We start from the raw sequence: 15,041 nt of genomic DNA, 5'->3' as shown, positions 1-15,041 counted from the left end.
CTTGTATTCAAGAGTTGTGCGACTCCCAAGGACATCCTTAAGAAATGGTAAATAATATATTATGGGGTTTTACGTGCCAAAACCATGATCTGATTATGAGTTACGCGGTAGTGGGGATTCCGTTATAATTTGGATCACTTGGGGTTCCTTAACGTGCGCCTAACCCTAAGTACACGGGTGTTTTCGCATTTTGCCCCCATCGAAATACGGCCGCGGTGGCTAGGATTTGATCTCGCGACCTCATGCTTAGCAGCCGAACACTATATCCACTAAGCAACGACGGCGGGTAAGGAATCTTGGCATTTCGAGGAAAGTGACAGTCGGCACGTGATTCAAAAACAAGAAAGGGGCTGACAGACGGAATAGCGCACTGTGGCATCATGCCGAGGATTACGAGGCCGCCTTTGACGAAGATAGGTCCTCCTATCGAAACGTTGGCCAGCCATTCTGAGGCACCTTATCCCTGTTTACTAACATGCCGAGGATGACGAGGCCGCCTTTGACGAAGATAGGTCCTTCTATCGAAACGTTGGCCAGCCTTTTTGAGGCACCTTATCCCTGTTTACAAACTTTATACCACAGTCGGCACGTGATATAATTTCTTCTCATCCTCATTGCCCTATAATCGGCACCAGCCGTCAAAGAATGACGCCGTAGAGTGCACTGTATTTCATGTGATGGAGTCCGAGCCCAATATTTCAGACCCAAATCACCCTGTAACGACTGATGACGAGGCATCTCGCTTATATGTGCAGTCGCCTGACAGTTGCCGGGCGTTGGCGTCGGCCACAGGACCTACTTGACCTCTCCATAACACTTGCCGGCATTCTCGCCTTATTTCGCACCATCGGGTTTCGGCTGAACTCCTTCAACAGCCAATTTATTTGTCCGGAATTTTGGCTACCAACTTTACGTTTCTTTTAATCTTTAAGACGTCTTTTTTTATTTAAGCTAGTATACTGTCCTGGGATTTCCAGCGGGTTCACCTTTCTCAATATGCCTGCAGTTTTGTCGGCCTCTGTTGATATTTTGGGGGATTTTTAATAGACGTTGAAACCATAGCACGGCCCCCTGACAATGCTGCTTAAAAATTCATTTTATTTTTCTGAAGTCTTGTGCAAGCTTGTGCCTTCTTGCCATTCATCAACTTCCTGATTTCCTTGTCACTTACATCCCATTTCGACGACTACAATCCCACGGACGTTGGCAATGATGTAATGGCCATGGGATTGAAGCCGTTTAAATCAATTTTACCGTAGAGATGACAGCCGCTTTTGCTCACTGCGAATGAAAATATTGTCTTAATGAGCGCCAATCTTAGGCATATAAATTCACAGCCTAAAAAATTATGCGGATCCCATGCACTGTGGGAATCGCGAAGCTTTTGTGTTGTTTGCTTTTATTGACGATAATTAGCGGTAATGCTGACTGCGAATGTATAATTTACTCAGCGTTTAGTGCAACGCGAGAGTAGCGAGTTGATGGCAAATGTTACCTTGCGTGCATCACTGCTGTTTGTCAACGTAGTGCACAACATACAGCGAGACGTGTTTGCTTGAGGCGTTGTTGTGCGCCATTGCTTGTAACCTGTGGGAGGGTTGAGCATTGTCATTGCTTCACATAGCACATCGCATCGCGGCAGAAGTACTGGCAGAACTATGAGGCTCTGCGTGCTAGAACCATAATGGAATTATGAGGCACGCCGTAGTGGCGGACTGCCGATTAATTTTCACACACTGGCGTTCTTTAATACGCGCGTAAATCTAAGTGCAAGACTGTTTTGTATTTCGCTCCCGTCGAAATCCAGCTCCTGCAGTAGGAATCGAAACCACGACGTCGAGCGATGCCATAGCCGCACAGCTACTGCGGCGGGCACAGAAGCGTTGATTTGACGTGCGACCGCTTCCTTAGTGTTGCATAGACCCTACGGTGATTAAATGTGCATTTGCGTCTGCACGCCCTGTGTCAATAGTCCACTTGACGAATTTGCGTGGTGTTTATTTTTGAGAAATAGCAGAAACGTGCAGTACCTTACCTTCCGTTTGTCCCCCAGCTGTTGTCATGTCTATAGTAGTAGCGTTTTCTTATCTTCGTTTTCATAACAGAACCTTTTCACTTTCACGACCTTCCCTCCTGTATGGGAACTGCGAGCGAATAGTGGCAAGGCTGTTACTCACTCGTTTCGCAATTGCCGTTGGTTTTACCCATTCTCTGCCTCATCTCCGTGTTTCCTCTCTACCATTCTATTTACCTCTCCTCAGGACTTGCACGTTAGAAGAGCGGTAAGCGCTGCGGTTTCTACAATGATTTTGCGGGGGGTCACAGATAATTACAGCTGTAAAGAGGCTAATATAACGACGCCCAGAGAGCACTGTGCACATGTGACGCGATGAAAGACGCGAATGCTCTATCCAGTTTACTACAGACCTATCAGATTTTTTTTCAGTATGTTCATTATTTGCGTCATCCACAGGTATACTGCGGATGCACTTCCTTTTTACTGCACTGTATTAATATGTGAACTTGTTTTTGAAATATATTCTCTTATGTTGTATTCTTGCTATCGTTGTCGTACGTAATCTACATAGAGTACTCAGGCACCTTCTAATGCTTTCACTTTTTGCCTGATTGCGCCCCGCATTGTAATGCAAATAAACATAGCTTGAATTCATTTTCTCAGAAATAAACGCTGACGTCATCCTGAACAAAATCAACAAGGGCCGTAGTACTCGATTTTTTATGCCGCTATTCGCAAGCTTTTTTTTTCTTCAGGATGTGATCTTGTACCCTAGAAACGTCCCTCGGACGTCTCTGACGTGCTCATTTTTATTCTCAAGCACCCAATGCAACCTGTCATCACCGTAACTCCATGGTGTCCTGGTGGCAGGCAACCATGGCGTGTCGCGCAAGTATGACAACGCTGATTCATTTGGGTTGGCATATACTAATTAGCTTGAAAAGGCCGCTAATCTAACCTGATTGTCTTCTTCAATCTCTTCATACACCACACGAGTTCTCTCATTAATCTAATTTTCAACTCACTCGGCCCTTTTCCTCTTTTCGTTTTCGCAAAGTGTGGTTACCAAATTCACCCAACGGTATGCTACCATTCAAGCCTTTCTGGCGACCTGAGCACCTGAAGTCGCAGGCTTTCTCCAACACGGCGCTGACGTTCAATATGGCTGTCCTCAACTACTTTCCGCGGACTTCGCCTCACCGCTGTCTCTTCAGTGTCATCTCTCACATTACCCGCTCGTGCTGCACGCAACACAAACACGCAACGACCTTAATTAAGTATCAATTACACGCTAGTTGACATGCTCGTGATGTACATTTCCTCTAGTTACCGGGATAGGAACGCTACCCTGTCTTTGGTGACATTATCGGTCTACAACCTCGCTCAACAACAGCGCTCGTTATTCATCACGTTATTTTGTCGATAGGAGCATACTGTATTTTCTCTGAATATACTTTCGGCATTAGATGTGACTTTTCACGCCCGCTTATTCTGTTACGCTGACGGCGACCGTTGTCGTCAGGCCGCCCACCTAATTATCAGCTTCGCCATCACCAGAGAGCACAGAAAGGTGTTTTCACAAACAAGCCATGTGATTTGAGCCCCTGTATCTTCAGCGTTCTACATTTGAGAGCTTGGCACGCTAACCGCTACGCTACCGCCTTCCCTGCTGCCTTCAATTTATCGGCCTTCCCACTTCGCGTTTTCATCGCTGACGCAGGCAGAATGGATGCAGAAACGAAAAAAAAGTTAAGATTGCTTGAGCGGCTATTTAACACATGACTAACTTTGGCAGGCTACTCTCATCGGAGCGCATGTGGGCTTGCGGCTGCATGCAGATTATCGCCTTAGGTTTATGTTAACTTGCTTTCACTGAATCGTTCCTGTTAAAACTGAAACGCTGGACAAAAATGAGACATACCGTTGTATTTTTGCTTGCTTTTAGGTTTAAATCAAGAACGCTCATTCCTAACGTTAAAGCAGCAACAGCTTCATCATCTGCGACTTGAACACTCAATTACAGAAATTGGTCTCTTAAGAGAATTGGCATAAAGATGCTGTATTTCGAGGTGATGTCGCTGCCTCTACGGGCCGGCACCACGTATCGACGAAAGGGCATCACTCTGTCGATGTACGCGGCAGGTTACTGAATCATGAAAACAGAAAATATGGCTGTTTTTCAGATCTTGCAACTTATTAAACACAAGGCACCCGCCACCATGACACATTTTTTTCTACAACAGCGACGCACAATGGCGGACTTATATTTATTTATCATATACTTCTTAAATACCTCTTAAGTACTTCTTCAAAACCTCTTAAAGGGGTTTAATTTTAGTTCTCAGCGCGGAACCGCAAGTGCAGGGAGCGCTGCTGGAGCCGCGTTCTTTTTCCTCGGGCAATATGGCTCCCGGCGGCTTCACGCTGTTATGATTGGGGGTTCAATCCCATCGCTCGTGATCAGTTGTCAAGATTGGAGCCGGGCATGAATTAGAAGGTAGCTGGCCCATGCCATCGTCCAACTTATCCACGCTGAGGACGTTGAGGAAGGGAAGGACTGCTTCTCATCGAGAACGAGGAATATTGGTTTATTTACAGTATTTATATCAGTCTAACATGACTGCTTGAGAAAGTACATCAGTCTAACATGACTGCTTGAGAGAGAGTGTCCTGAGCAGCAGCACAACAGCGGCTTATAAACACTCGGTCCTCCCTCGATACCGAGTTGACGGAAACGGCCGTTCAAGCACCGTAGGGCAGACGAGGCACCGTAGCGGAGACGACGAGGCACCGTAGGCGAGTTGACGAGGCACCGTAGGCGAGTTGACGAGGCACCGTAGGCGAGTTGACGAGGCACCGTAGGTGAGACGACCCGGCACTGTAGGGGCATTTATTCCCCGAGCTGCAGCGCGCCCGCCGGCTGCCCATTGTCTGGCGTCTTGGTCGGCGCGTGGGGTCTCAGTAGACGTTCCCGCGGGCTCAGTAACAATAGTTGGTCCGCCGAGCCCGTTTAGTCACAATGGCGACTTCGTCAAACTCGGCTCCAGCGACGGAGAGTCCAGAAAGCACGTATTGTTGTTCACACACAGTCGACTTAGTCATGCCGTGGCTAGAGGTTTGCGGCGACGCTCCAGGAAAGTTGCCGCCACTGTTGCAACTGGCCGGCAAAACTTGCACTGCAGCTGGCCGTTCTTAACAACGCGCTCCCGTAGGCGACGGCTGGGACTTGCACTCCAGAATCTTAAATATATAACCTCCTTGTATAGAAACGACAGCATGGTTGCTTATAGATTGTTGGCTTGCATATGTTTGGCACGAGGCCCAAGACGGCACCCTGTCTTCTAACGTGCTCTATGTTTGCGTTCGCGTCTTTAGAAAGTAATAGCTCAGCGAGCCACCGGCCACAGCGGTCCAGCGTAGACGCCACTGGGCATGTTGTAGCGCGCATGCGCACTGGCGTCTACGCTAGCCCACTGGGCACGCTGGTCTGCTGGCTCGCTGAGCTGTAACTCCGTTGTCTTGAAGGGACGCGCACAGCAACGTGCTGCAATGGTGCTTGCGTTGAGCGTATGTAAGGCAAGAAACGCTGTTCTAAACTGTCTGTTCTCTAATTTGTGCAGTAAACAGATGTTTATAGTATTCCCGCAAACGGAAAGGTCACGAGTATATGGCAACTGTAGCCACAAGACTGACGGTATAGCCGCAAGTTGTCGCGACAGCGCAGCTGTAATTCACAGATCCTTTCACAAGGGATACGCGGCGAGGTATGGCCGATGAATACGTGATTGCCAAGATTGCTATTTGGTAAACGTTAATTACCAAGAACGGCGGGTGCTTATACTACCTTAAAGGATGGATGCCGGATGGTTACTCCAATCATTTCCTCCCTACATCACACATCTACACTGAAATTAAACTTTCGTCTGCCACCTGGACTCTATTCTTTTTCTCTTCTTGTTCCTCGCTCCTTTCCCAATGTGCGGAGACGTGCTTCCACCGACGTTCGGCGCTCCTTTTCTTAAATGAATTCATTCACTCATTCATTTAATCCTAAATTGTTGCAGCAGATAGCGTCTCTTCATCTCCATAATCATCCTCTCTCTCTCACCTGGAATCTGCCATCGCAAAACAATGCTGCTATGTTGCATATGGCTGGACGTCACATATACAGTTTTCTAGGAATGTCCAGCAGCGCGCATGCAATTTTCGGTGGGTGACGAGACAGTATAGAGCCCCTTCTCTGCTACTTCCACACTCAACACTCTACTCTGTGAGCATTACTTGGTTCGAAGGCAGACCACTAACGGAGAAAAATATCCTGGGAACTTGGTCGAAGCATTATTCGATTCACAAGGCCACAAAAGACCAACTGTGCTTCTTGAAAGTCCCTGCACTGTGTGTACTGCAGTGTTCAATCTCGCTACCTCTGCGTTCTTTTTGTCTCTCTGTTGATATCTTAATACGTCGCATTAGGATGGTGAAAGTAGAAAAAAGTGTAAGCGTGTGCAGTTTAGGAAGCTGGTCACGTGGGAGAGGTAGAGAGGAGACGGGACCGCTTAGAAAAGTATATATATATATATATATATATATATAGAGAGAGAGAGAGAGAGAGAGAGAGAGAGAGAGAGAGAGACGAGAAGAGAGGGGGTTGACCGAGGGAGGGGCCCGATTTTTATTAGTCATATCATAAGAAGCCAACAAACACTGACACCAAGGACAACATAGGGGAAATTACATGTGCTTATTAAATGAAATGAAGAAACGATAAATTAATGGAAATCAAAGTGGATGAAAAAACAACTTGCCGCAGGTGGGAACCGAATCCGAAGGTTGTGGGTTCTGTTTAGTTCAGGGCACTGTTCCATCACGGGCACTGTGTCGGAGCTCATATTTCATGTCAGCATTAATTGTCACAAAATCACAGTATTTTTTCTTTAGATCTTAACATTAGACAGCCAAAATACATGCAGCGAAACTGTCATCCTAATACTTCACTACTTTTCTTTCTAACGTAGATGTCCGCACTGATCCATATGTTACAAAGTACTGAAAATGTTTACAATGCTTTCCCCAAGGCAGCTGTTTTTATTCCTGATGATGGCACGAAACCGAGCCTGATGCCACCAACGCTCAGAAATCTAAACGGGAGCGCGGACAATGTTCTCGCACACCTTATGACTTTACTTACGTCAGCAATAACTGTCACAAAATCACTGTATTTACTTTTTTTAGGTCTTAACCTTAGGCAGCCAAATATATGCCGCGAACACTCATCCTAATACATTAGTACTTTTCATTCTAACGCACATGTCCGCGCTGCTCCATCTGTTGCAAACTACTTAAGAATACATCCAATGCATTTCCCCAGGCAGCGGTTTTAGCGCGAAAGCGTTAACGGCCCCGTGTCTCAGAAAATCCCGTGTCGGCGGCGTTGTCAGTGAGCAAAAATTTTCGTACACGTTTAGGCATATGTATATGCCATGCCTTGCTAGGTGACGTACGGCATATGCGGGTTATGATGCCACAACATTTCATCACTAAAGCTGCTCATACCTTGGCTTACAGTCTTGACAACGTTATTCCACGGAACTTTGAGACTGACAGCGCACAAACAAACGCCATGAAACAAAATACCGACAGCGCATACCTTTTATGTTAAATCTCCTAAAACTTAAATATTAAAAGTGCGAAATAACGCCAGAAACCTGAAAATGATGTAATTTCCTTGGCGCGGCTGTGCACTACCTCCGCGATCGGTCCGCGCAAGAGGCCGAGTTTCTACCAGAACGCCCGCCTTCGTGCATATATAGCGTTCGCCGCCAGCGTTTCGCGGCAAACATTACAGTTACATAAGCTGTAGTTGCCGGGAAGCGTGCGCAGCAGTCAGGGATCTTAGAATGCTATCGCGTTCGACTCTTTAAGAGGAAGCTTTAGCTCGAGTGCTCCTATCTAAATACATGTAAAAGGAGAATTCTTTTTTCTCAGCAACCACTGCACCAAATTTGACGAGGTTTGTTGCATTTAAAAGAAAAACTTCAAATCTAGTGACTGTTGGTTTCGAATTCTTAATCTACGTCGTCAATTGTTTATTAAAAATTTGGAAAAAATCTAATATTTTCAGAAAACGACACTATCAAGTTTACAACTCTACAACTCAGCAAGGAAAAACGATACCACAATTCTGTGAATTCCATCTAATAGTACATCTAAAGCGGACAAAATTTATATGTTACACGTGAATCTCAAAAAATTAGTAATATGGAGATACTTTGCAGAACCCTTGTGAACAACGTAACACATTCACGTAATATATAAAATGACATCAAATTTGTCCGCTTTCAGTGATCTAATGAGCTGCGTTTCACAGAACCACGATATCTGTTCTTGAGGCAGAGCTATTAACTTGTAAACTCCGTTCTTCTATATTTTTTTCAAACCTTCGAATTTATGAAAATTCTTTTAACAAAATTCAGGCCCTGAATCAAAATTCAGCTTCTAACAGTCTCTAGAACTGAACTTTCTCTCTCAAATGCAACACATTTAATTAAAATCGGTCGAGGGGTTATCTTAGAAAAAAGTTTTTGCGTGTTACATGTATTTGAATAGGCCGCGTCGGAGTTGGGCCCGAGCTAATGCTTCCTCTTAATGGCAAAGCTTAAGCAATAGCCGCAAGAGCCCTGGACTAAGGGCGCCTCCCGCACAAGCAGAAAGACACCTGCATGTCGTTTCTTTTTTTAATAAATGTTTTTCCTCCTCCTCTTCTTAAGCGTCTCCCTACTTTTTATTCCGAATGACGCAAGGAAATCGAGACTGATGCCAGCAACGCTCAGAAATATAATCGGGAGAGCGCACAATGTTCTCACACACCTTCTGTGATGTACCGTAGCACTGAGGTGCTTCTTGTATAATGTAGAAAAATCCATCCGAAAGGCAGAAGTGCACGGCTGGGCACGTGCGTTTAAGCTCATGAACCTGATTTGCGTCAAGAAAACCTGTCCATGCTTTCACACTTGCTTCATAGGAAGCCTACTGCGCTATCAATATGCCGGCTGTTTTTAACTGCACCAAATAAAAATACTAACCAATATAAGTCTTGGTGAGATCATTTTATCATACGAGTGTTTATATTGGTTACCTTTAGATATGGAGTAAGTTGAGACGTATGCCTAATTAACGAAGCTACGTTAATTATATTTACAAGTATTGATCTTAAACGGCTAAAGAAAATGAGTAGTTTGGAGCCCATCCTCGAGATTATCTAGCCGAGCGAAGACATTTCGATTAAACATGCTTCTGTAAGAGCTATGCAAACAAATATTTTCCGATGAAACGGTCTCGGAAAGCGTAACTGACGCAGAAAAAGAAAGTCTGTAAAGTCAACCTGCCCGCACGTAGCCTTTTGTGACGTCCTTACTTTGGCTCCGTGAGCGTGTTCCTGGTGGCCAGGCCGCTTTCGATTTTTATTACCGCGGTTTATTCGAACGCAAGCAGTTCAGTTTTAATATCAATATACTAGCGAACGTGTGCCGCCGAAAGCTTGCTTGGTCGTAGAAGCGACGCATGACGCAATGATGGTACAGGTTTAGCGCATCGCTGGCTTGAAGACAACGAGCTGCTGCCGTGGAAACGAAGATAACGAAGGTGAACAGCTTGGTAGCTGCTCACGGAGCCGTGCCGATAGTGACGGTGCCATCGTGACGAAATCTGGGCGGCGATATTGACGGCTCAGGCGGTTTTCTTTTCGTTGATTTCGCTTTCAGAAAGAGATAGTGCTATAAATGCAGATTCATTCGTTCTTGTCTCGTAGATTTAAATACGGGTTGAAAATGTGTATCCCATTTATCCTGGAGAGTATGCTGTCTCATACACGCACACACACAGATACGATACCTGTTCGCCCGCATTCACATTTATACGCGTCCACACGTGCACACACGCACAAAAATGTACGCACGCAGGCACACACAACTGCACGCGCACACAAACGCGCGTATGCTCGCACACGCATACACGCACTCGTGTGCATGCATATTCAAATGCGGAGACACAAACACGCGCACACACGCAAATGCTAGTACACACGCAGGCACGCTCAAGGCGTGTACACGCATATATACTCCCTCGTTTTCTCTACTGCCTCGCAAAAACATGCGCGTGCAAACAGACTTCCGGTTTCGGTTTTGGGCGCGCGCATTTTCAACGCTCGCTGGTACGCCTGCTGCGCTGATCGGTTTTTTAAAAGCGGAAGCTTTACTGGCCGCGAACTTGCGATTTCGCCGTGGCGGTGCTCTGAGGAGGCACATGACGTCACAACGCGCGCCTCACCACGGACATTTCTCTCTCCCTCGCTTCCTGGTCACTACTGCACATGCGCCACTAGTAGCACCGAGCTGAGTGTTCCGCCGCAGCGCCGCGCCTTTCCGCGACTGCCGTTCGGCATGACGTCACACCGCGTTCCTCATCGTTGCGCTCGCCTCCGCTGGCTTCGCCAACTGCGTCGCATGCCTGATAACATGTCGGAGGATTGAAAAGGAGAGCTCGCGTGCGCCGCAACCACAGTTGAGGTGGCAGTATGGACGGCGACAAGTCCGATAAGCAGGAGGAGGCCTGGAATCGACACCAGAACGAGATGAAGAGGAAACGAATCGCCCAGGAAACAGACGAACAGCGCTCCGAACGACTGGCTTAAACGCCGCAACATAGCTAAACCAGACTAACCTGGACGTAACCAACGCTAACCATGCTATGTCTTAGCTTTCGCTACGTATATCCTGCCATATCCGAGCTAAGCCACTGCCGTTTTTTTTTCTTCTACAGCTCAATCGCGCGCGGTTCTCGTGCGAAATCGGTTTATTATTAAAATTGATTGCGAACGATCTTTACAAGCCTCCATCTAACATGTGCCACGTGCAATTTCATAAAGACGCAAGACGCCTTTTGAAATGAGGGAAAGTTTATTTTATTCTATATAAATGCTGTTGCGGGCTTTGTGCATTGAACATTGTGGCACCAGGTAAGCAGCAGTAGTTCCAGTCGGAAGCTCCACCGGACGACGTCAGCTGAAACAATTACAAGCAAGTGTTTTTTGGTATTAACATACACGAATACTGCATGTAGAGGCGAAATGTGCGAAAGTGATGATGAAAGTGATACACACAAAAGCACTTCGCTTTTACATACACAGCGTAGAAAATACCCGACTCATCCCATACAATGCCGTACATACCACGAAAACATCCTATTTACAAGCATTCCCCTCTTACCGGGCCTTATTTCCTGCACTTTAAGAGCACGAATACACGGCTATATACTGCTCGTTTCCAGAACTTTGCTACAACCGACGCGATAGTACGCTACGAATGCACAGAGGTGGCCACAGCACAGGCTGTCAGCCAGACCATGCTGTGCGCGCGCAGAATTCCTGCTACTCGCACTCAAGACAAATGCGTGCGTGCAAAGCCGGTCTTCAGTTGTTCAGAAGACCGAATTTTTCGAGTTACAAGTTCGTGGCGTTTAAGCTCCTTGGCATTAACTTTCGCGCGTTCTGCCGGCGCAGCAACACGCTCCCGTGTTATCACTCTTGGCAATTTCTCGTCGCGTTTTCGACAAGCGTGAGTACCAAAAGAAGGCTTAAAGTGTTGCGGGCCATAAAAAATTGTCACAAACTTGTCGCAGTAAGATTCAGTACCCGCCAAACTGTGTCACCATGGCCGAGCTGCTTTTTGCTGCGTCACGACAGGCGCGGCGAGCGTGCCTCAATATAAAAAGTACCGCAAATAATTTTCAACAATGTTGGGCGTCAGAGAAAGCTCCACAAACTTGTCAGTGCATTAAAGCGCGAAACTTAACTGCGTACTAAGGCCGAGCTGCTTTTCGCTAACCGCGTCACAACGCCAGGCGCGGCCACTGCGCTTGAAAAGTACTCCAAAAAGTAACGAAATCAGTTACAATAATGTTGGGAGTTAGAGAAAGCGCCAAAGCTTGTCCCAGTGAGATTCAGTGCTCGCGAAACGGCGCCACAGCGCCCTGTGCGACCAGCGTGCCCAAAAACTACCGAAATATGTTAAAATAATGTTTGGGCTCATAGAAAACATCGCCATCTCCAAACATCTACAAACATCTCCAAACATCTCCAAACATCTCCCAGTGCGAGTCATTAATTCAGCTTAACTGTGCCACGACTGCTGAGCTGTTATTCGCTAACTGCGTCACAAGTCTCGGTTCCGTGGCGTAAGCCTAATTGCTTGAAATGCGTCGCAGACTGTCGAACAAAATTTCTCACCTTGCCGTAGTCCAATAGTGCAGGGGTGCCGTGTCGAAGTTCAGAAAGAACACAAGAATTCGCCGGGAGCCCAACAAACCAGGCTAAATCCAATAATAGAAAAACAGGCAGACGGGTCGCCGAACAGGCCACCGCTGAGATGTGCAGCCGGTCTCGCTCGCTTCGGTGGCGTGTCTGACGAATGACGCATGCATCTGGCTCGTCATTCGCCTGTCGCTAGGCAACGGAAGAAAAGTAAGCCGCAAAGTATAATGTAATTTATACGCAGATATTTTTAATTTTGCTGGGAAACAATAAAAAAAACGAAACAGTATCTGTTAACTTCATTTCACATGCTCTTTTTTTTCGATGCTCGGGGCAGCAAACGGTCCGCGTTAATACTGTTGTGACGTATTTCCTGTTACCAGTTTTCGCCGAGTGTCTCCTCTTGTAGGATTTCTTTCTCTATACTCCAGCTGTAATAGATTGCTTTGCGGTTTAAATATGGCGCTTCTTCAAGTCAATGTGCCCTCGGCCCATAGGGTACAAAACCATCTGCTCCTGTCGTGTGACATAACCGCCCATTCCCGACCAAAACACTGCCTTAACGCACCACCAATGTTCCGACTAAGTGCCATAAAGGTATATGTTGTTACAAGGGACTACCTTCGCGGCGCAGTCATTTGAAACTTGCTGATACTCGGCCGATGTATATTGGAATAAAATTTTCTAAAATTTCGCCCATTCAGTTATGCATGTGCATGGCCGCGAAGTTCCAGATAATGGTGACGCTGCAATGTCCAGAATTCTTGAGTATGCCCATGCTACAAGGCACGACAGTTTCTTTTTTCTTTTTTTGAACTTAACACAAAGACATTCGCATACTTCTTATGTTGTCCAAGGAATAAAATCCGCTAACAAAAGCGATGACTTAACAAATGAGCAACCCATTGCTACATTGTAGGAAGTAAAAATGGAAAATATAATATTTGAAGAGCACTCCTGAAGAAACCAAAACCAAATCGAGTTTTGTGTTCCGGCCATCTGGTGGGAGACTGTCGAACTCAGGCCTAGCTATATACGCGGCGTTAAAAAAACATCACGCACCGCGGTATCGAACCGCTGCCAGCATGACGTGGAACGATAGGTGCAAGCGATTAAAGTACTCGGCCACGGCTTCCAACGCTGCCGCAGTGATACGCTCAGGTTTTTATAGATAACACGTGAGTTTGCACGACTTTGTTTCAAAAATAGCTTTTGTTAACAGTGTTACGCCATGTGTAGAGAGTCGCGATAGGCATCAATCGAAAGCTGAGTCTCCGGACTACATTCACAGTATTTAGCGGCTATTACGATAGCAGGCGCAGTTTCATTTCAGGTACCGTTCTTGTCTCAAAAATCGAGTACAAATTTTCGTCGTTTCTATAGGATTCCATTGCTGAATCTTTACCCACTCTGGAAACAAAATTCTAGCTTGCCACAATGTGATCATTGCATTTGACTCGTGTCGATTGTTTTCTAGAACATGTCTGTCACCTGCCTTTTTCAATAATCCACCTTCAGCTTTAAGATTTCGCGAAAAACCCGCTCGTTCTATTGAAAACGCGCTATAGCTTCGTGCCGCGGCCGCTTGGAGCGCTAGTTGGTACGTGTCCAGAAAAGCTGCACATGAATTGTCGCATGCCGTTCGTGTCCAGGTGGTGGTGCTACACCGCTGGCCAATGTATCGTGACAGCGTGTTCTTCTTCGCAAGCGTCGTTGTCCTCTTGGTTGCTCTGCAGGACGAAGCCATCAGCAGGTAAGTGCAGCGTCAAGTGGTCGTAACCATTTTATGCGGCTGCCCCATAGGACGCTTGCTCAGGTCCTCACCGTCGCTTGAGCGCAGGGTCGGAGACGCAAGCTTCCATCGTAGTCCGATCCGTGACTTTCGTGCGGGCGCATTTTTTTCCCGAGGGTTCTAACATCTAGAATGCTTATAAGGCGTCCTTTTTTCCTCGTTTGAGATTTTACACGTGGATGCCGTATGTCTGCTCTCGCAGCGGTATCTTGTAGTAGAAACAGCGCGAAGAACAAGGACACGCTCCTGTTCTGTGCCTCGTTTCTCGCGCCCTTTCCACTACAAGATGGTATACCAACTATGCCAGGTTTCGAGCCTTTAAAAAACAAGTTCATTAAAAATTTATTTATTTTTTCAAAGCATGATTACAAGAAGGATATACAGAAGAGGGTCCAAGAAGTTCCAAGGTGTTTTTTTCTTTTTTATTGTTTAACCTAGGTAGGACATTAGGCAATATAATAGCAAGAGCTTGGTGGCGCAACCCACTGCCCCGTTCCAAAGGGGACGCTGATAACATCCATCCATCGTAAAACCCTTCAATCTCCAAAAGTATAGCCAACCACTACCCTCCCCCTCCGCTCGGCGCGGCCTCGACGGTGGCGCCGCCTGTGCTGGCCCTGCCGTAGCAGACGACGGCTAACACGCTACCGGAGGAAATCTGCGGAGAAGTTCTTTCGAGCCCAGCAGAGCAGCTTTTTCTATCGAGATCTTGCTTCGTCAGTCGGCAAGTGGCCTTTAGAATGTCGTGTTGGAATTGCGGAAAAAATAGAGAAAAGGAGCATTATTTAAGGCGTAAAGCACACGCACGTTGAAAGTTCGTGTTGCTGAAACACGACGCACGCACGCGGTGTGCTCAAACACGCGTGTAATTACCGGAGCTTCAGGTTTTGACAGAGCGAAAGTATGTGTACCTGGTTTCGTAGGTT

The 15,041-nt window shown here is 46.5% G+C and overlaps 1 protein-coding gene across 2 annotated transcripts in view; it reads left to right on the top strand.

Annotated features, from left to right (window-relative positions):
• LOC142566219 (putative sodium/potassium/calcium exchanger CG1090) overlaps positions 1-15,041 on the top strand; it is a 171,548-nt gene that overhangs the window by 72,025 nt on the left and 84,482 nt on the right. For both annotated transcript variants that reach the window (XM_075677059.1, XM_075677058.1), the window contains one exon: positions 13,976-14,076. In XM_075677059.1, coding sequence (XP_075533174.1) covers positions 13,976-14,076 — 101 coding nt within the window. The remainder of the gene's footprint in view (positions 1-13,975; positions 14,077-15,041) is intronic.

Source organism: Dermacentor variabilis, unplaced genomic scaffold (assembly GCF_050947875.1).
Source record: "Dermacentor variabilis isolate Ectoservices unplaced genomic scaffold, ASM5094787v1 scaffold_12, whole genome shotgun sequence".
NCBI lineage: Eukaryota > Metazoa > Arthropoda > Arachnida > Ixodida > Ixodidae > Dermacentor > Dermacentor variabilis.
Note: the sequence above shows the minus strand (reverse complement) of the source record. Positions and strands in the feature narration are given on the sequence as shown.